Source organism: Alosa sapidissima, chromosome 2, assembly GCF_018492685.1.
Source record: "Alosa sapidissima isolate fAloSap1 chromosome 2, fAloSap1.pri, whole genome shotgun sequence".
Classification (NCBI taxonomy): domain Eukaryota; kingdom Metazoa; phylum Chordata; class Actinopteri; order Clupeiformes; family Clupeidae; genus Alosa; species Alosa sapidissima.
This window is the reverse complement of record NC_055958.1, coordinates 10117857-10139572: the sequence shown is the minus strand read 5'-3', so window position 1 is coordinate 10139572 and position 21716 is coordinate 10117857. Positions and strand designations below refer to the sequence as shown.

General features: G+C 40.3%; 1 protein-coding gene across 3 annotated transcripts in view; it reads left to right on the top strand.

The window, feature by feature from the left end:
• The window catches only part of tnfrsfa (tumor necrosis factor receptor superfamily, member a), a 78668-nt gene that overhangs the window by 46665 nt on the left and 10287 nt on the right, over nucleotides 1-21716 (top strand). For 2 of the 3 annotated variants that reach the window (XM_042066240.1, XM_042066225.1), the window contains exons 5-9: nucleotides 9233-9372; nucleotides 14348-14428; nucleotides 14614-14657; nucleotides 14741-15049; nucleotides 16045-16081. In XM_042066240.1, coding sequence (XP_041922174.1) covers nucleotides 9233-9372; nucleotides 14348-14428; nucleotides 14614-14657; nucleotides 14741-15049; nucleotides 16045-16081 — 611 coding nt within the window. The remainder of the gene's footprint in view (nucleotides 1-9232; nucleotides 9373-14347; nucleotides 14429-14613; nucleotides 14658-14740; nucleotides 15050-16044; nucleotides 16082-21716) is intronic. The other variant, XM_042066233.1, reaches the window with a different exon arrangement.

Here is a 21716-nt window from a genome sequence, read left to right as displayed (position 1 = left end):
CTTTGCCAAATGTGCAAGATGCTCATGCTGTAGGCATTAACGCTCCTCCACACCGTCATATATGTTGGGTTTCGAACTGAGCACTAAAACAAGTTGGATAGGTTGGATACTTGGATAGGCCCTCTTCTCTTTAGCCCAGAGGAATCCATGATTTCTTAAAAGAATGGCAAACTTTGATTGGTCTAACCACAGGACCCTTTTCCACGTTACCTCAGTCCATTTTAAACAAGCTCAGGCCCAGATAAGAGGGTGGTATTTTCTGTATCATGTCATTTTGACTTGAGTATCAAACTGTGCACAAAGACCGAGGTTTTCCTAAGCCCATACATCTGAGGTCCAAAAGACCACGGACATCCAATTTGTTTGTCAGCTCTTTCCCCTGTTTGCAAGATTTCTCTGGATTCTCTGAATGTTTTAATAATATTATGTCTTGTAGATTATTAACTCCCCAAATACGTCACAATGTCATGTTAAGAAGCATTAAAATTACATTGTTTCATCATTTGTGCATGTGTGTGATGAATACCCCTACATTAGGGTTTCTCAACGGGGGCGGTTCGTACAACCTAGGGGGGCGCTGGGAACGTGAGGTTTTTTTTTAAAAAAAATTTTACATTTTAAACTTTCATGGTTTTCACATATTTTTGGTGCAACATTTTTTTTTTTCATTCATGGGTTTCTAACCCCTCTACCGTCCCAGCTATATTTTACTGTTTATCTATGCTCAGTGGTCATACAGTGCAGTTCGGGCCTGCACACCATAATAGACATAGACACCATGTCTATGCTGCACACGCCCGGACTCACGTCCCCCAGCCCCAGCCATCGTCATCTCTATAGTAACGTTGATAAACATAACCCAAGTTTGCGGCTTAACAGTTCAATAACCAATAAAAATGTACACAATTCACTGTGACGTCTTCATCTTTAATAAAACAACACAAACAAACATGGCGGATAGCAAGAAAAAGTGCCGAAAGTACAATGCAAATTACATCAATTATGGATTTATTCCTTCACCGATGAACACTACTTTACCTATGTGCCTGCTCTGCGATCACGTTTTCTCGAATGAGGCCATGAAACCCTCGCGGTTACAGGAACATTTAATTAAAAAACATCCCGACAAAGCATCCAAAGATCCGGCCTACTTCAAGTCTTTGAGGGATCAGCATTCAAGGCGTCCTACCATCAACACCCTGTTTGCCCGGAATGCCAATCAAAGTGAGAGCGGGTTGGTGGCGTCTTATAATATTGCTTTATTAATTGCCAAGTCTGGCTTACCGTTCACTGTGGGTGAGTCTTCCGGCAATAAAAGAGGCCATCTCCACTGTCATGGAGCGGGACGCTACGCCAGTCATCAAGGCCATCCCGCTCAGCAATGATACTGTTGCCCGGCGCATACGGGAGATGTCACTCGACACTGAGCAGCAGCTATGTGCCACCTTACGTGTGTGTCCCTTCAGTATCCAGCTTGACGAGACAACAACTGCCGACAACAATGCCCTCTTAATGGGCTATGTGCGTTATTTGTCTGGGGGGGATCTGAAGGAGGACTTCTTGTTTGGGCAGTATCTCGCCACCGACACTCGAGGGCAGACCATATTCGCCGCCCTGACTGAGTTCCTGCAGGAGAGAGCCATCCCAATGGAGAACATCATCGCCTGTGCCACAGACGGAGCGCCAGCTATGGTCGGCAGATACCGTGGCTTTGCAACGCTCCTAAAGCACCAGGTCCCTCACGTGCTGACCGTGCACTGTGTACTGCACCGTCACAACCTAGTAGCAAAAAACATATCCGACTCACTTCATCAGTCCCTTAATGTAGCGGTCAAATCAATAAACAAAATTCCCATGCTTTGAATGACCGGCTCTTCAGGCAGCTATGTGGGGAAAATGACGAATCCTATCAGCGCCTGCTTTTCCACACAGAGGTGCGCTGGCTCTCCAAGGGGAACTGCTTGGGCAGGTTGTGTGAGCTGTTCCCCTCGGTCCTCGAATTCTTGGGAAAGGCCGATGCTACGTTTAAAGCTCAGATATGGTCCTGCCGCCACGTTGTGTTCTATCTTTCGGACTTCTTTGGGAAGATGAACGAGGTGTCGCTGAAGCTCCAGGGGAATGGTGTGACTCTCATCCATTCGAGGGCCGCCATACGCAGTCTTCTCACAAAGCTGGAGCTGTATGGACAAAATTTGAGCAGGCGTCAGTTTCACAACTTTCCACAGTTGACCAAGGTAGGCTAATAATTAATTATTAGGCTACCATTGTCATCATTCTTTTGACTACACACCAATTACCTCACATACAATTTCCTTGAATTTCCCCAGGGGGATCAATAAAGTTTCTATCTATCTATCAATAAAATAACTTACTGTAGCCTACTTACTACTTATATTCAGGTGCTGGATGAACTGACTGATGGCCATCTGCTGGTTTACACGGACCACTTGAAGGCAGTCAAGGCAGATATGGAGGTCCGTTTCAGAGATCTGGACCAGTTAGCCGTCCCCGATTGGGTGATGGAGCCGCTCCAACAAGATGTTGCCAGCAGTGAGGAGGCTATCCAAGAGAGCCTTATTGACCTTCAAAATGATGCTGAGGCGATGGCCACGTTCCGTACCTCTGGTTGGCGAGCGTTGTGGATAACCCATGGACAGCGGTTCCCTCAGTTGTGGGAGAGAGTTCACCTTCTCCTCCTCGCTTTCCCCACGTCCTATCTTGTCGAGCAGGGATTCAGCCAAGCACTGCACATGCAGTCAAAATATCGCAACCGCCTAAACTTGATTAGCTCTGGTGCTCTCAGATTGAAATTGACCTCTCAATGTCCAGACGTCAAGACGCTGGCAGCGAGCCATCAACCACAGGGCTCTCATTAACTTTGTTTCATAGCCCGTTTTCCGTTTGCTTTTGTTCTGCAGCTGCTCTGAGCGTAGTCTGCACGAAAGACCGTTACTAATTAAATACGAAATATATATAGGCCTAAACCGGCCTCACGCACGGAATCTGTTTTTTGATTGGTTGGATTGTTGCGATGTGCATATGTTGTTCACGTGATGTGCACATGATTTTTGTCCATGATAAAATTGACATGTCTTGTTGCCTACATTTATTGTTCCCTATTGATTTAAAAAAAAAAAAATCATTACAACCAATGCTGATGTGGTAGTGTTTTTTTTTTTTTTTTTTTTTTTTGTTTTTTACCCAACCAGTCTCCTATTGCTTCTAACAGTGGCCTAAATCTGCTTAATAATAAAATAGGCATAGGGACATTTTCTTACAATACCAGAAGAAACCAAAACAGCACAGAAATGGGCTTGTTTTTTTATTTAAGCAATATAGCATGAGTGTGAGTGGCCTATAGCCTACCCAGGGGTGTAGGTTTTTTTTTTTTTTTTTTTTTTAAGTTGTGTGTGTGTGTGTGTGGGGGGGGGGGGCAGAGGATCAAAGTAAGGTCAGGGGGGCGTTTGCTCAAAAAAGGTTGAGAACCACTGCCCTACATCTTTACTTCTAAGAGACCCTGCCTCTCTGGGATGCTCTTTTTCATACTTTTTCATATAAGTGTTGCCACTTACCCTAATTAGTTGTGAAACATTCTTCCTTTTGTTTTCTTTATCATTACACAACTTTTCCAGCATTTTGTTACCCCGTCCTAACTTTTCTTGAAACATGTTGCTGGTATGAAATTCGAAATTAACATATAATTTCCATGAAATAGTCAAATTTGTCATTTTCAACATTTGATATGTTGTCTGTGTCCTTTTTGCAACTAAATATGAGTTTAAGAGATTTGCAGATTATTACATTATAGTTTTATTCATATTTTACAGAATGTCCCAACTTTTTCTGTTTTGGGGTTGTACAATACATAGGCCTACAACAAAATATAAACAGAAACTGCAAACATTTCATTTCAAGTTTGGGATCTATCTGTCTATTTATCTACCTATCATCAGAGGTGTCAAGTAAAGAAGTACAAATACGTTGTTACCTTACTTAAGTAGAAATCTATCTATCTATACTTTACTGGAGTAATTATTTTTCAGCCGACTTTTTACTTCTACTCCTTACATTTTAACTCATTGAATGCCAAGCTGTTTTCGGAAGCTTTGTCCTAGAGTGCCAGCAATCTAGACCATTGTTGATGATTTTTGTACAGCCACAGCATATTCTGTGTTATAGCTATGAACACATACAATGGCTCGTTTAAAAGGTGAGACTTTAAGCTCTCAGTGGGTGCAAACCGTGTATTTCTACACGCCTCTGTTCCTGAGAAAGCCCTAAACAGTGGCTAGTTTTCATCAAAATCACTGTTTTTTTCTGGAAATGGAGATATAACGTCTTTCATGAAATATATATGTGTTGCCTGTAAACTTTCCAGGAAGTGATCAGCGAGACTGCCACCTAGTGATAGACCCACGAAAATGGCCTGGTTTTGAGATGACGTGCATGCATCACTGATTCGACCCAAAGCGGCAACTGAGTTATTATAAAATGTCCAGATAAAATGTCGAGATGTGCGTTTTCATGAGTTTTCGATCGTCATATATTTCATTTCCATTCATCACAGAGTTCCCAAAATCACATATAAGGTGTGTTAGAGTGTCTAGTTTCGTAATAAAAAAAAAAAAAACTAAAAACGTAATATTACGTTTTTGGCACTCAGCGCATGGGAAGGAAAAACCTAATATTACGTTTTTGGCACTCAATGAGTTAAACGCAATTATCCATACTTTCTACTTACATTTTAAAAATAGCCTTGTTACTCCTATTTCATTTTGGCTTGTTTTCATTCCGGCTTGTCATCGTTCAAAAAAATAAATAAATAAACTTATCAGGTAAATTTCGCCATCCAGATAGTGTGAATTTGATTGTGGTTGGATGAGAAGTATAAACATATACCATGAAAAAATATTTTGTGTTATTAAGTGCAATTTATTCAAATGCACAACAAATGTCATGCTGTAAACTAGCCCTAGTCATTTCAAAGTAAATTAATATATCTGTTTTATGTAGATTTGAGCATCTGCAGCATTACCATTACTACAAAATAACCTCCCTTACAAAGAATAACTGCAGTTTTTACAGTGCAGTTATACTACAATACAGTGCAGTACTTTAGTATTTTCATGTCTAAATTACTGCATTTCTGTAGTAAAGTACAGTAGCCTACTATGCAGTTGGCCTACAATGTAGTTTTGTTGTGTCCAAAATACTGTATTTCCTGTATAAGACACATATTTCTAGCAAATATTTCCTCCAAAACTGCAGTTTTGATACTCAGAAAACCAGCGGCGTAGGAGATATTTTCAAAGTGAGGGGGACCAAATTGTGAGCAAAAACCCACATAGTGAAATCAGGCTTCCAGTTATAAGACCACCACTTTTGACCCACTGACGACCATCATAATATTTTAAAATATGTTTTGATCAAAATTGCCAAATTTGAGAATGTGCAGAATGCCAGAGACCATCTTCTTGCTATGTGGGAAGTCTCAGCTTTTACACTTAGGCCTATGCAATTCTACTTTTATTATTTTTGAGTTATTTCACACTGCTTGGGCCAATGGTTGCATACTCTTAACAGCTACATGGGATGGTGGTATTTTATGAAGCCATGAATAAACAAAAGTTTATACAGGTCATATGCTTATGATCCAAACACACATGATCAAATAGTTAGGCTTACTTTTTTACTTACAACTGTCTGGTATAAAGTTGTCAATTAAATGACCAAATCAACATGCACTCTCCACTATGTTTGTTATTAATGTAAGTGTCTTCCTTGTCAAAAAAGAAAGCTGTTATTATGACCGCCGCGCAGCGAAGCGGCGGTCATATAGGTTTAGTCAGATTTTTTTTTTTTTTTTTCTTTTTCGCATGCCCAAATTTCCGTCAATGATTCCCGGGACACTGAAAGACCGGGGTACACGAAACTTGGTGGGCATGTAACCCCACATGGATAGCATGGAACCATCGTTTTTCGTTTTGATCTGTAGCCCCCCCGCTGGACTGGACCCCCCGAAAGGAGGGTAGGGCAGACACAGTTTTCTGTGAATATCTTGAAAACCGTAGGGTTTAGGAGGACCATTTTTTTTTTGTATGTTGATCTCAAGGGGCCATGTCAACCCATTCTATAACCACTCATTTCATGTATAGCGCCACCTAGTTAAACACAAAAAAGTAAAAATGAGGTGGTGTAATTGAAGGTATCTGTGACCTAACATAGTCAAAACTGCACGAAATTGGAAGTGTAGGATCATTATGACACCCTCTGTATGCACGCCAAGTTTTGTGGAATTCCGTTCATGGGGGGCCACACAATAAATTAATTTATGTTACTATACACCAACTGGCCTGTAGGTGGCCGGAGACAGTTTTCTGTGAATATCTCGAGAACCGTAGGGCCTAGGAGGTCCACCTTTTTTTTGTATGTTGGTCTTAAGAGGGCATGTCAACCCATCCCATTACCACTTATTTCATGTATAGCGCCACCTAGTTAAAAATTAAAAAGCAAAAAATTAGGTGTTTTCATCTCAATATCTCTGGCTGACAAGGTCAAAACTGCACGAAATTAAAAGTGTAGGATCATTATGACACCCTCTGAATGCATGCCAAGTTTTGTGTACTTTCGTTCATGGAGGGCCTTACAATAAAATAATTTATGTGTACATTTAGTGACGTACACCAACAAGGATTCCCGGGACACTGAAAGACCGGGGTACACAAAACTTGGTGGGCATGTACCCCCACATGGATAGCATGGAACCGTCATTTTTCGTTTTCATCTGCAGCCCCCCCCGCTGGACTGGACCCCCCGAAAGGAGGGTAGGGCAGACACAGTTCTCTGTGAAACTTTTATGGTATGTTGGTCTCAAGGGCCCACATCAACCTGGCTCATAATCACTCATTTGTGATTTGCCCCCCCCCCCCCCCCCGGTAAAAAATGAAAATCAGTAGGATTAAAAGAAAGCCAAAATAAATATTCATCATCATCATCATGGCTGCATTTTCAGTATTGGCGAGAAGTAGTCGTTTGTCCACTAGATGGCGCATCGTTGCAGTGAGACGTAATTTTGTTGGAAGTTAAAAGTGGGTTGGAAAAAACAATGGACGCTTCATACAAGGACTGTAATTTACCGCAGCGAACATCTAATAAGGATAGGACGATGTTCACATGAAGTGTAATTCCCATTTCTTCTTGAAGCCGAAATAAATCTGCGGCTGTTTATCGGACATGCTTGGTTTTTACTGCAGGTACGTTAATCTTGTAATATCAATAAGGACCTAGGTAATGTTACCGTTAGCGTTGGTTGAGTGATGGAGGCATTTGATTTATTGCATTTGTAGAAAACTATAAATGCGGTTATACCAAGCAAATGTATAGCAGCACTGTTTGTATCTTTCGACTGTCATTTATTGCACGTGCTACAAAATCATTCTGTGCAATGGAAGATTTACCAACGTTACACCGGTCTGATACAGTTTTGCCTATACATGCGTGAGACTGAGACGCCTGTTTATTTTGTTTTAAGTGCGTGCAGGGTGTGAGAGGGGAATCGATGTGCTTTGATTACAGCTTGGTAGTTGTAGTCTGTGAAATTAAAAAGCACGTGTGTGTGAAGTATCCAAACAATGACACCTTCATTTCATTATGGCTGCTTTAGCAAAACACCTTAAGCTACTGTGTAGTGGGTCCCATTTAGAAGTGGCTACTTCATTCGCGCTTTCCTTGACTCATGGAGCTGCGTGAATGTTATTACAACTTTTCGCCACGATATGACAGTTTAAGTCCGCTTGATACTGTAAGGCGTAAGCCATTGGTTTCCAAAGGAGATTTTATTTGTGTCGCCAGCATAGCCTATTGACAATTTATGTTGTCAATAGGCCTACCTTATAATCCTACCTGTAGCTTAGGGAAGCTAACAGCTTTCTATTAGGATCTAGTTTGTTAGTTACTGTTTTGTCATAACTCCCTGATGCATTTTTGCATTTAGAATAGCCAGAGCGTGTATATCTCAATCGGAAAATTAAACAATATCGGGTGCCTATGGACTAGGCTGGGTGAACCCAGCCTGATCTGCCCGCTATTTATTTTTTGATTTCTTAAAAGATTGAGCTTGGTCTGATGAAAGCCAGACTAGCCATGGACCTCAGTTAAACAATGCAAGGGAACATGAATCAGCCTATATTTGCACTAACAATAACGGACAAAAGCTCTTCAACTTTGGCCCGTTAAAATGTGTATGAACAGTCTAGCGACGCATTTCATCAAGGCCCATTTGGACATGTCAGTTATTTGCACCACTGGTTAGATGTAAAACAGCATTTCGTTTCAGACTAGGCTACTGTTACTTAATTTGTGCATTAACAATAACGTTTCAGACTACTGTTACTTAATTTGTGCATTGACAATAAAGTATTACATGAACTAAAGATGACTAAAATCTTATGTAGAAGAAGAAACATTCACAAAAAATCCATCCATCCAAAAATGACCTTTGTTTTTGATAGCTGTTGAAAACGGCATGGAACTGACAGAGATGTTTTTGTTTAAAAATACATAAAAAAATAAATAAATAAATAACATTATGCTGATACCTTTTGCTTTTCCCAAATACAATGTAGCCTACAGGTGTAAGTGACCTTTCATCAATCCAGTTGCAATGGATGAACTGTGATGAACTGCCCTACTTGTGATTGTTTAGAGATTTTAAAGGTTTTATAACAATTCTACATCTTCTTTGGCTATTCTACAATCTATTCACCTTTTCAGCACCAGTAGGGTACTTTCTGTGCAGCCGCACACACACACTCAGGCATGCCAAACAAGCATACACAAAAGTTTCAAGAGTGGGGGATGGAGTAAAATATGGAGACAAATTGAAGTGTGATTTATTTTCGCGGAACAGATGTACAGGACTGAGCGGCGGTCATATTTTGTACCGCTATGCGGTACATCTAGTTAAATATAGGCACAAAGAAACTAATTTCCTCCTGTTCATCGCGCCCCACCTGTCATGTCTCTATTCCCCACCATTCAGCTGTGCAATATTTCACAATTTGTGATTTATAAATGGCACGTCTGAAAGAGTGGCATACTCACAATTGTTTGTGTGTGCATTTCTCTGAATCACATGTACAATCATTTGAGAAATTATATAAGATCAAATGAGGTGTTGTGTACATTTCAGAGCAGCTACCAGCTACTTCTTCCTTTTCCCATCTATGAGCAGGTGTAAGGTAGAAGAGGAGGAGGTGAAGAAATGCACACCAACATCCAACACCATTTGTGAGAAGCTCAACCCTCCCTTAGACTCCGCAACTGACTCTCCTGCAACCACTAATTTTTCCAGCCACATTGCTATGATTGCAGGTAAGATGTAATAATGTCTCATGTTCCCAAATGCCACTGGCATCCTCACAGGTAGCCTACACACACACGCACACACACAATCATAGACAAACACTGGAATGGTCTATGTGACTTACCCAACTGCAATGCCAAATTCTCAAACTTAAAAATACAATATAGGAATACGTCTTTGTGTAAATGTGAACTATAGTCACATTCAAATGGAATAAGTTCATTTCTACAGAATTCTAGACCACTTTGTGAGAAATGTGACTTAACATTCGGAGATTCTTAAATTGTGGATACTGTGTTGTTATTAGTATTAGTATATTAGTTGGTTACATTATGAAGTTCAGGGGTTGTGTAAAAATGGGTGGAGAGTTATTTATGGTGCAGATTTATTTACAGTGGACAAAACTTGGTGCTCCGACAAATAACAAACAAAGAAGAAAGAAACAAAACAAAAATCAACAACAGGTTAGTCTGGTGCAGCCTAACAACTTGTAACAACTCATTTAAAATGTTACATGGCAAAATGTTATATGCCAACGCGCTATAAAACAGCCATAGCCTATATCATGTACAACTCATGAAACCATTTCACACGCATGCGTAGGCTACGTCAAAAGTTATCTGCTAAGGAGCGAAAGGCATAGCCTAACATCAGAGACAGCCTGTAGAAATGAGCATGGGATAAAATCGCAGCTTGTTTGGAGATGATCAACACACAGCAAAAACTAGGCTAAATATATCTTCAAGCAGCAATGTGGGGGCCAAGCAGTGAACAGTAGTTGGGATTGGGATTGCATTGGGACTGGACCGGACTTGATTGGATTGGGAATGGGTCTTCAGTCCATGTACAAAATTTGGTTTCCATACGTAAAAGCATTGCTGAGATATGAGCCTACATCCTGTGACTATAGATTGGATTGGACAGGATTGGATTTGATTGGACTGGATTGGGATTGCAGAGATATGAGCCTACTTCATGTGATTGTTGATTGGATTGGATTGGATTGAATTGGACTGGACTGGACTGGATTGGATTGGACTGGACTGGATTGGGATTGCTGTAGGGCTGCACGATTATGGCCAAAAGGATAATCACGATTATTTTGATCAATATTGAGATCACGATTATTAATTAATTTTAGTGACAAAAATATTTTTTCCCTTAAACATATTGGACTTGCTATCTGGCTCACCCAAATTCTTCCCCTCACATTTACTCCCCAAAATTACAGCAAATATAGATTGACTGCGACTTCCAAACAACTTCCAAACAAATTTTTTGAGCGAGCTACTTTGTTAATATTTGGGGAAACGTTAACGGCACAGTAATTACAACAAAGTAATTTTGTTGTAGAAAATTAATTTCTTAAGAAATACTGTTAATTTGATGTTTTTTAATTCATTTATAAATGGTGTACTGCACTTTAAGACCCTTTGCCAGCTCCACTCAAATAGCCTATGGCTAGTGCTGTGTCCGCTCACAGTTTGTAAATGGTCAGTAGTGGGAACTGTTGCAATTGCGCTCTCTCCCTGTTGTGCACGCTCAAATGCGTTCCCAATTAAATGGAGTAGCATAAGGTAGTTAGATCTGCTGCAATGGAGATGCTATGTATCTCGATGTAACAAGCTGTTTTGACATTGACAACGTTCATTGTCACAACAACGTGACATTGACAATTGTAAACGTTCTTTAGGAAGAGTGTAAAGCAGTTTGCAGTAGCCTAAAGTTAACCACAATGTCGTCTGTCGCTGGAAAAAAAAAATAGCGAGCGGCCTATGATAACCTAATTAAATGCTTGGCAGGCCGGATTAAAGTGTGGCGGGCCGGATCTATGATAAACTAATAAATGCTCGGCGGGCCGGATTAAAGTGCGTGGCGGGCCGCAGTTTGGATGCCCCTGGTTTAGTCATTCGTTGATATGTGAAACACTGACGTGTAGGCTACATTTTCATTATTGTTCACTCGTTTTGAGTAGGCTGTGTCTTGAAACGCATATGCATTGTAGGTTGCACATGTATCTCATAAAATACATGAATATAATTCACGGATCCCGTCGTTAGCTCAACTCTTATTATAGGCTATATCGGAGGAAGCAAACAAGGACTAAAAGTTAACGTGATAAAAAGGCATGTGTTTCACGGTATGAGTTGAGAGCCCTGCTTTGCTTATGTTGGTTAACTTCACTTGCCTGAAATCCGAAATATTTTCGAACAACGTTTGATCCGTTTCGAGGGACAAGCTCTTGGCCTTCTGCTGTGCCACACATTTGATTTTTGATCGTCATTATTTGTATAGGCTAACTACCCTACTAATAGTTAACATAATTCTACTAGTCCACAGTGCATCCAAACTGAGCAGTGCATCAGGCTGAGCAGTGCAGGGAACAGCGGTCATTGGTAGGCTGCATGCAGGGATTGGACTGGATTGGATTGGATTGGACTGGATTAGGATTGCTGAGAAATGAGCCGACTGGATTGGATTGGAATGGACTGGATTGGATTGGGATTGCTGAGATATGAGCCTACTTCAAGTGATTGTTGATTATGTCCTCAGGTTGTGGCCACGAGTCCACATACCAAGTTTGGTGTTGATACGAGAAAGTCTAGCACCCCTAGTGGTCAAAAGTCACCAAATGTATTATGCGTCCTCAGGTTGTGGCCACGAGTCCATGTATCAAGTTTGAGGTTGATACGAGAAAGTATTGCTAATTATAGCGCGCCTAGTGGTCAAAGTACACCAAATGCATTGTGTGTCCTCAGGATGGGGTCCCAAGTCCATGTACCAAGTTTGGTTTTGATACGTGAAAGCGTTGCTGAGATAGGAGCTAACTTCCTGTAACTCTAGTGCCCCCTAGTGGTCGAAGGTCACCAAATTGATTGTGTGTCCTCGGGATGGGGTCCCAAGTCCATATACCAAGTTTGGTTTTGATATGTGTAAGCGTTGCTGAGATATGAGCCTACTTCCTGTGATTATAGCGCCCCCTTAGTGGTCAAAGATTACCGAATTTCTTGAGCCTCCTCCTAATTGGGTCCCGAGTCTATATACCGAGTTTAGTTTTGATATGTGAAAGCCTTGCCGAGATATGAGTTCACTTCCTGTTTGGCGGCTTTGCCACCAAATTCGATTGGTCGTGACAGGCAAACGCTTTTGAATATCAACACGAAACGAATAAGTTCTGTGAGGGATGGTCTGAAGATCATCTGTGCCAAGTTTCGTGAAAATTGGATGAAATTTGTGAAAACTTTTAAGTGTTTTTGATGAAATCAAATATGAAGGCCGGATTAATTACGTTGACATCACAAATTGGTATGTGTCGGCCTAAGGACCTCCCAAAGTATTAAAGGACGTCACTAGTAAGTTTCAATTTCAAACACATCAACCGTTATAGGCAAAAATCTATTTTTACTAATTATAGCGCCACCTATGGGTCTAAGGTCACCAATTTGGTTGAGCCTCTTCCTAATTGGGTCATGTACCTATGTACAAAGGTTGGTGTTGATCCATGAAAGACTTGCCGAGATACGAGTTCACTTCCTGTTTGGCGGCTTTGCTGCCAAATCTGATTGGTCGTGACAGGCAAATGCTTTTGAATATCAACATGAAACGAATATCTTCTTTGAGGGATGGTCTGAAGATCATCTGTGCCAAGTTTTGTGAAAATTGGATGAAATTTGTGAAAACTTTTAAGTGTTTTTGATGAAATCAAATATGGAGGCCGGATCAATTACGTTGACATCACAAATTGGTATGTGTCGGCCTAAGGACCTCCCAAAGTATGAAAGGACATCACTAGTAAGTTTTATTTCAAACACATCAACCTTTATAGGCAAAAACATATTTTTGCTAATTATAGCGCCACCTATAGGTCTAAGGTCACCAATTTGTTTGAGTCTCTTCCTAATTGGGTCCTGTACCTATGTACCGTATTTTCCGGACTATAAGTCACACTTTTTTCATAGTTTGGCTGGCCCTGCGACTTATAGTCAGGTGCGACTTATATATGAAAAAAATATATAATTGAACATGTTTTTAAATGTTAATTCATATTAAACTGACATGAACTGTCTAGCCGCGAGAGAGTGCTCTCAAATGCACAAGTTCTGTGCACTTCCAGTCAGAGATTAGTGGTTGCGCTATGCCTGAAACACACGTGCATACCTAAATCCTCAAATTATGCCCAGGATTCTGTTTGGGCCTCAGATTCGAACAAATAAAAGCCAGTAATAATTTGTTTCAATTTAACTCCTAAAAGAGCTCTTCCTAATATTTTGTATTGTTGGTTGGTTTAATATTGTTGCCATGAGTTTCCAACACCTTGCTCTCAAGCTACCAGTTGCATGCCGCCCCCTTCTGAGCTTACGAATTTTATAAAAAAGTAAATCAAGCATAATTAAAAAAATAACTAAATTTAGGCTGAATAAGGTTTCCATTTCAGCATAACACACGTTCCATGAATAAATGAAAGCGGATGCCTTATCTCGCAGTAAGCGGATGGAGATCCCAACACCCTTCCATACATGAAACTTAATAGTGAACCATCAAATACCCCATAGATTTCAGTGGTCATCAGTCCCGATATTTAGCAATATAATCAAACAGTAAGCCATGCCCCAAATAAAGGTGCTGTGCTTTGCGCAGCCTAAATAAAAAGACCCCAGCGATAATTTGAAGATTTACGATAGTCTGTTGCCTAAACATTCCTCACCCGTTATCAAGCCACTTTCAATTTCGAAATTATAGCGTCATCCTTTCTTGTCACTGATTGGCCTGACCTTTTGGGGCTCTGGTGTTCCAGACTAGTATTTTCCTGAAAGGAGATCTAGGTGAGCGTGGCCAGGCTAGATTTTTTGATGAATGAAAGGTGATTTAAAATAGGCCTTTTTCATCTGTACCAGGGGTGCCAATAATTACGGGGGCACTGTATCTTTTTATTTCACTGTAGCACATAGAGTTGCTGAGTATGGGCTTTTTTTCATCATCCAGGGGGAGTCATACTACTAATTTTCTGTCTGAGTGGATGTGCTGTTGGTGGTTTTTGTTGGTGCAAGAGCCAATCCGATTTGGGTGAGTATTAACCTCTGTCCCATCTCTCCATTCAATATGCCTGCCCAACCTAACTTTGCCCTTTTTAGATTTGAATTAAATCCATCAAAAAGTGTTTTTTTTTAGCCCATTTTGAAACCAGATGAATTGTCCGAAATTACATAAATGATTGAAATGAGACTAATGTGAACTTACTATTCTCTTAGCTTCAGTATGTGAATGTCCAACTGAGGATGTGAAGATTCCAATTGTAAGTGGAGCATACATATCATACTAAAGCAGTTATGTGTTGTAGTTTATCAGGTGTAAATGATTACTGTTATTTTCACTCAGGAGGTTTCCCCCCAATCAGCAGAGGAAAAGCAGAACACCAAAAATGCTGGACTGGAAGAGGGTGAGGAGCCTCGTCCTGAGTCAAGCCCCCTGCTCCAGGAGACACAGGGCATTGTCACTAAAGGTTCTGCCCTTGAGGACGAGGACAGGGGGTTGGGCGATAGTCTGCCCAACACCACAAGCTCCTCTCAGACAAGTCTAACTGCAGTGCCTGCAGCTATACTTAGTGGAGGGGAGACACCAGACCACAGCCCCCCCATGATGAGGCCCAATTGTTCTACAGATTGTGAGCCAGAGCACTGGTCCAAGGTGGGTGCTGTTTTGTTCTTTATCTTTCATATCTCTTGCCATCTTTCCCTTTAACAGCAAGCAGCGCAACATGAAACATTTTCAGCGCATAAGGAATCTGCTTGCAAGTGAGACAGTGTATGCACAGGAATTCCACTAAACCTTGCTTTACTAAAACCTGTGTGTGATTAGCTGAGTATAGCCTACATCTATTATTACATTTATTATACAGCCTCGTCTATTATTTGAATTCATAGGCAAGTGAAACTAAGTGTTTTCACAAGCAACGGAAAAAACAGATCTACACAGTTATTTACTTTCACAATTGACTGACAAGGGGTTACAATCGAAAAAATAGCCTGAAAAAAGCAACACACCCCAATAATGTTTGAATGACTGAATAAAAATCCTCACAGATTTTTACGGATTATTTTGATTTTTTGAGGGTGTGAGCGATCGATTTTTAAATGATGCGCCAGACATAGGCCGTACTTAACCACTTTCCCCGCCCACATTTTTCCTACTGGTCGGGGATCAAACCGGCAACCCTTCGGTTACAAGCCTGTAAGCCCGTTTTTGACTCATGGTGTAACATTACAACCACTGGTGTTCTAAAAAATAAGTAAGTCTTCGGTCTCTCTTATGATTAAAACTCTGCCGCGTTTTCTGTCACTATCAAAATGTCACAAAAGCCATGAGCTAACACAACAATCGCAAGGAAACAGTGAAAGCAGGCTACTAGTGATTGTTTTCACTGAGATTTGTGGGATGTGATGTCACATCAAACTGACATTAAAATTAAAACAACAAGCAAAAATAGATAACAATGGAATTTTTACAACCCTCTCTGGCAAAATGACGGACAGTTTAAAAAGTCTAATGCAATCTCTGCTGACCCCCTCATGTAGTTAATTTTGCCTAGCTGCATTTATGCGTTAGTTTGACTCATTTTAAGATCTATAGGAGATTGACCATGAGGCAATACAGCTTTGTCTGATTATATGTATGTTTTTCAGGATGAAGTTTTGAACAGACGCCTGGTGCCTCTCCTTGGTAAGAAACACTCATGATATTCTTATAAGAGGCAGCTAAAAGCCACTGTCACCTTACATTCTTGTAAACACAATATTTCAGAAACGCCCTGAAGGATTTCTTTAATTTTCGCCTAAAGGTCAAGGTCACAAAACACATTTTTTGAATGCCAGTCAGGAACACCTTGAGAGAATCTTTTCATATTTGGCACAACCTTATTCATGGATGAACTAATTAGAATTTGGTGGTCATGGGCCAAGGTCACAATATGATGTCTCAAGACTGCCTTGATAAATGTCTTCATATTTGGCACAATAAACGTTTTTTTGTGAAATTGTATGAAATTGGTTCCAGTCAAGTTGGTTCCAGTCATGGTTGGTTCCAGTCAAGTGCTGTTCACAAGGTATGTTAAGGGCGATGGAGTTTTTTTTGCCACATTATTAACGACCCACTGCGGCAAAAATCAAAGATAATTCGTGAGGATTAAGATGATTAGCCCGATTTTCTGACATCACAAAATAGGAGGACAAATCACAGGCAACTAACTCTTGTCGCCGAAACCTGCCTTTAGCGGAACGAGTTTCTGGAACGAGGTAGTTTCTAGCTTTCATAGAATGGTTGGCAACTCTGAGCCCCTAAGTCCAATTTGTTTGACTATAGTAGTGTGAATGCTCTATACTGTACACGGGCATGGTTCAGTAATCCTTGCCTGAGCCTGCTTGACGAGATGGCATGGTTGAGCTGAAGTTGGCCACGGTACAGTATGCATGTAGTCTGATCTCTGACCATGCTCCAACATGGCTCTTAAACATTATGTTGATGCAACTCCAAATAGTAGACATTTCAATTAATTTGAGAATGTTTGGGTCAGGGGTGTCACTAGACCCTTTTTACTGGGGCACGTGCCCCAGTATTTATAAGCTGTGCACCAGTAAAATCTTTGCATTCATGTAGATTGATAATATATCGGGGAAAGAGTGGCTGTTTTTCCACTCTAAAATGTAGTAAGATTGTTTTAACCCCAATACATTACATTACATTACATTACATTACATTACATTTAGCAGACACTTCTTGACCAAAGTGACTTACATATGTCAGCTATATTACAAGGGATCACATTGTCCCCGGAGCAACTTGGGGTTAAGTGCCTTGCTCAAGGGCACAACGGTTGAAGCCGGGAATTGAACCGACAACTTTCAGGCTACTGCATGCTAGCCCAGCTCCTTAACCACTACACTACCACCGCCCCAATAGAATCAAAACACGCACATTCTGTGTGTCTGTGTCTGCGTATATCGCAGCAGCAGCATTGAGGAGGTAACATGACGCGACTAAATTAAGTTTTTAACGGGAACCGATGGTCTCGTACTAACTAAAACATTATTGAATTACTTTTGTAAATGGATATAAGGAAATTCTTTGGATGAATGTGAAGCAGAGTCAGGGAATCAGTAATGTTAAGGAGGAGAGATGATGGAGGATGGTGAGGGAGGTAAGATCTGGCTGTAGTTGGTGATTAACAAGCTGTAGCTAGCAAACGTAAGTCTCTTAAAAGTAAAATGCAGTGATCTACTGTGATCAAAAAACGACCCTGGCATTTGCAACACACTGGCCCTATTTTCAAACCCAACAACGCCAACGCAATTACTATCCCTGGTGATTTAACTCCATAACAAAAATAAACCTGTAAAGGCTGCGCTCGCCGCTAGGTTGCTCTTGGTTGAGGTAACGTCCCAAAGATTTTTGTTGTGCTTGTTGCTGGGCTCAGCACAAAATACCAATGACTTACAGCGCACCGCGGTCAAAGTTAAACTTGACTGCGGCAAAATGCCGGTTGCGCTGGCTTTTGCTCAGCGCAGCAGCAGACTAGTTCTTGCACGTGCAAGCCATTGACAATAATGCATTTCATAGCGCATACAGCGTGTAATGTGATAGGCCCTTAACTCACCCTTAGAAGTTCACTCTATGGGCCTTCCGTTCCGCAAAGCCATTGACACGTACATCAAAATTCCTGGCAACCCGTTGACATTGCTAACACCACCAGTAGTGACATCTGAAGATTGGTGAACAAAAACTCGGAATAAAACTCTTCTCCAGGGGCCTCATTACAGAAACTTCCTATCTTATCTCAGTTTAGGGGCAGGGGCAGGCGCTACAGAGCACTCTATGCCCGGACCAGTAGGCTAAGGAACAGTTTTTACCCACAAGCAGTTGCACTGATGAACACACTTCACCTCCTCTGCCCCCCACCACCCCAGCCTGTGTGCTAGTGTACACACATTAGTCACTGCAAACTATTTGTATGGGTACTAGTGCAATTGGCATATCATGTGTAACTACCTATTTATTTAACTTATTTTATGTATATTTTTTTGTCTTTTTTTTAGCTTATCTGTGGGCATCTCAGGATTGTTCCAAACTATGTCTCGTTGTATTCTGTGTACAATGACAATAAAATATCTAATCTAATCATTTAGGATTTTTGGTATTACAGAAGCATGTTTCCTAACTGCATTTATAAAAGGCCTATCTTAACTTAAGATAGGAATTTGGCCATTACAAAACCATCCTAACTCAAGAATTTCCTAATTTAGGAATCCTAATTTAGGATGGCACATACCCTGTCCTAAATTAAAAATAACTGCCAAAACTGACTGCAACAGTCTTGTTGAGTTGTTGCCTAGCCTATGAGTATGACAAGATGATGGACATGACTGTTATGGACACCATAAAGCATATTTCACTAAATAAGTTAATTAAGTGAAAACTTAAAAATGTAGCCTAGGCCTATAAGCTATGTGTTTTAAAACATTTATAACAAATAAATATTAATCATTATAACAGAATATTAGACTATTACCGGTATGTATTATTATAAATATGTTTTTTGTTTTTCATCTTTTTATCCTGTTCATCAAATGAATCAATATTGACTCTTGCTTCCTACATAGGCCTAACCTAGTCTAACCTAATCTGCCCGGGTTACCAGATCTGCATGATTACGTCACAAAATAAATAAAATACATTCTGATTGGTCTATTATCCTTTGCACTTCCAGAATTTCATTGGTCAGAATGTTGTTTGCTGTTCGATAATTCGCCTGAGTTTATTGTTTTCTGTTGGAAGGACCCAACGTACAGGAAGGAACGTAAGTGTCTTTGAAATATTGAACTAGCCGGCAAGCCGCCCAAACACCGATAGGCCTACCTACCGTTTTTGTAATATAAACAAATAAAACATTAGTTGCAGTATTAAATTGCAAACTTCTAGCCTGTCAAACCTTGAAATACAGAACTACCAGCTAGCCACCAAACATCGATGTACTGTCTTACTTACAGGAATGTATTTTCCTACCTTAGTGTAGACTATGTCACTTAATAGCTAGCCATCAAACATCGATGTAGGCTATATATGTATTTCCAACCTCTTATGTGTGTCACTTCATTTCTATACAAACCAAGACGGCGGATTCCTAAAGAAACACAAGCACCCACACGTGTATCTAAAAAGAGCTGTAAACAGTGTTGAAGGCTGCGTGTAGAAATCTGCTTGGAGCTCCAGTGGAAATTTGAATTGCGAACTTCTAGCCTGTCAAACCTTGAAATACAGAACTACCCAGCTAGCCACCAAAACATGCAGTCTTACCTACTGTTTGTAATTTAAAGAAAACATTTGTTGCAGTAGGCTCCTAAATTGCAAACTTCTAGCCTGTTAATACGGCTCTTCTATTTCTTATCCTGCACTGCCACCTAATTTTATATATATATATATATATATATATAATCACTGGAGTGATGAAAGGTCACTTACACCTGTAGGCTACATTGTATTTGGGAAAAGCAGAAGGTAATGTTATATTTTTATTTATTTATTTATTAATAAACAAAAACATCTCAGTCAGTTCCATGCAGTTTTCAACAGCTATCAAAAACAAAGGTCATTTTTGGATGGATGGATTTTTTGTGAATGTTTCTTCTTCTACATAAGATTTTAGTCATCTTTAGTTCATGTGATACTTTATTGTCAATGCACAAATTAAGTAAGCTTACCAGTAGTCTGAAACAAAATGCAGTTTTACATCTAACCAGTGGTGCAAATAACTGACATGTCCAAATGGGCCTTCATGAAATGCGTCGCTAGACTGTTCATACACATTTTAACGGGCCAAGTTGAAGAGCTGTTGTCCGTTATTGTTCGTGCAAATATAGGCTGATTCATGTTGTAACTGAGGTCCATGGTTAGTCTGGCTTTCACCATACCAAGCTCAATCTTTTAAGAAATCAAAAAATAAATCGCCGGCAGATCAGGCTGGATTCACCCAGCCTAGTCCATGGTAGGCGCCTGATATTGTTTAATTTTCTGATTGAAATATCCACGCTCTGGCTATTCTAAATGCAAAAATGCATCAGGGAGTTATGACAAAACCGTAACTGTTAACAAACTAGATCCTAATAGAAAGCTGTTAGCTTCCCTAAGCTACAGGTAGGCCTATTTACAACATAAATTGTCAATAGGCTATGCTGGCAACATATAAAATCTCCTTTGGAAACCAATGGCTTACGCCTTACAGTATCAAGCGGTTTGGATACTTCACACACACATGCTTTTTAATCTCACAGACTACAACTACCAAGATGAAATCAAAGCACATCGATTCCCCTCTCACACCCTGCACGCACTTAAAACAAATAAACAGGCGTCTCAGTCTCACGCATGTATAGCCATAGGCAAAACTGTATCAGACCAGTGTAACGTTGGTAAATCTTCCATTGCACAGAATGAGTTTTGTAGCACGTGCAACAAATAATATTACGATTATGTGTACAGCCCCAGCCTTGGATACATCTCTCAAAGTGCGCTCTAAAATATTTGGTTTAGATGTAGATCATCAAGGGTGCGTTAATTTTGAAAATAGAGTATTGAAGTAGCCTAGTTGGTGTTTGGGAATGAACCTTAGCTCAGATGCTTTTTGAGACTTTTTGTGGTCTTAATGCAGCACTTTACAAAGCACTGACAGGGCCACCAAGGACTGTGACCAAATCAACAGCAGAATAACCTATTTAGCAAGCAGAAATGTCCCAGCCCGGTGTTTGCATCATAGACAGGTTATCTTTCAGGTATATTTTCCATTAGAAAACCATCGCGTTAGGGAACGTTGTGGCTAACTTACTTATCTTGTTAGTAGGCCAAAATGAGATGACAGTCGATAGATACAATTACAGTGCTGCTATCAATTTGCTTGGTATAACCGCATTTATAGTTTTCTACAAATGCAATCAAATTAGCCTCCATAACTCAACCAATGCTAACGGTAACATTATTGTACCTAGGTCCTTATTGATATTATAAGATTAACGTACCTGCAGTAAAAACCAAGCAGTTTAAGAAGTTTTCACAGAGATGAATACCTCGGTATCTTTAGTTCTGAGAGACTCAGCCTCTCTTTGCTCTTTTTACTAGAGATGCTCCGATCAGCATTTTTGGGGCCGATCACCAAAATCATGATCTGCCGATTGCCGATCACAGAATGGCAGGGGAATGGGAATCTTTTATCTATAATCTATCAGAATTTGCACCAATTGTAACAATGATTGCACCATTACTAGTAGCTAAACATAATTAGTAATCTGAATACTTCATATTGATTTTTAAA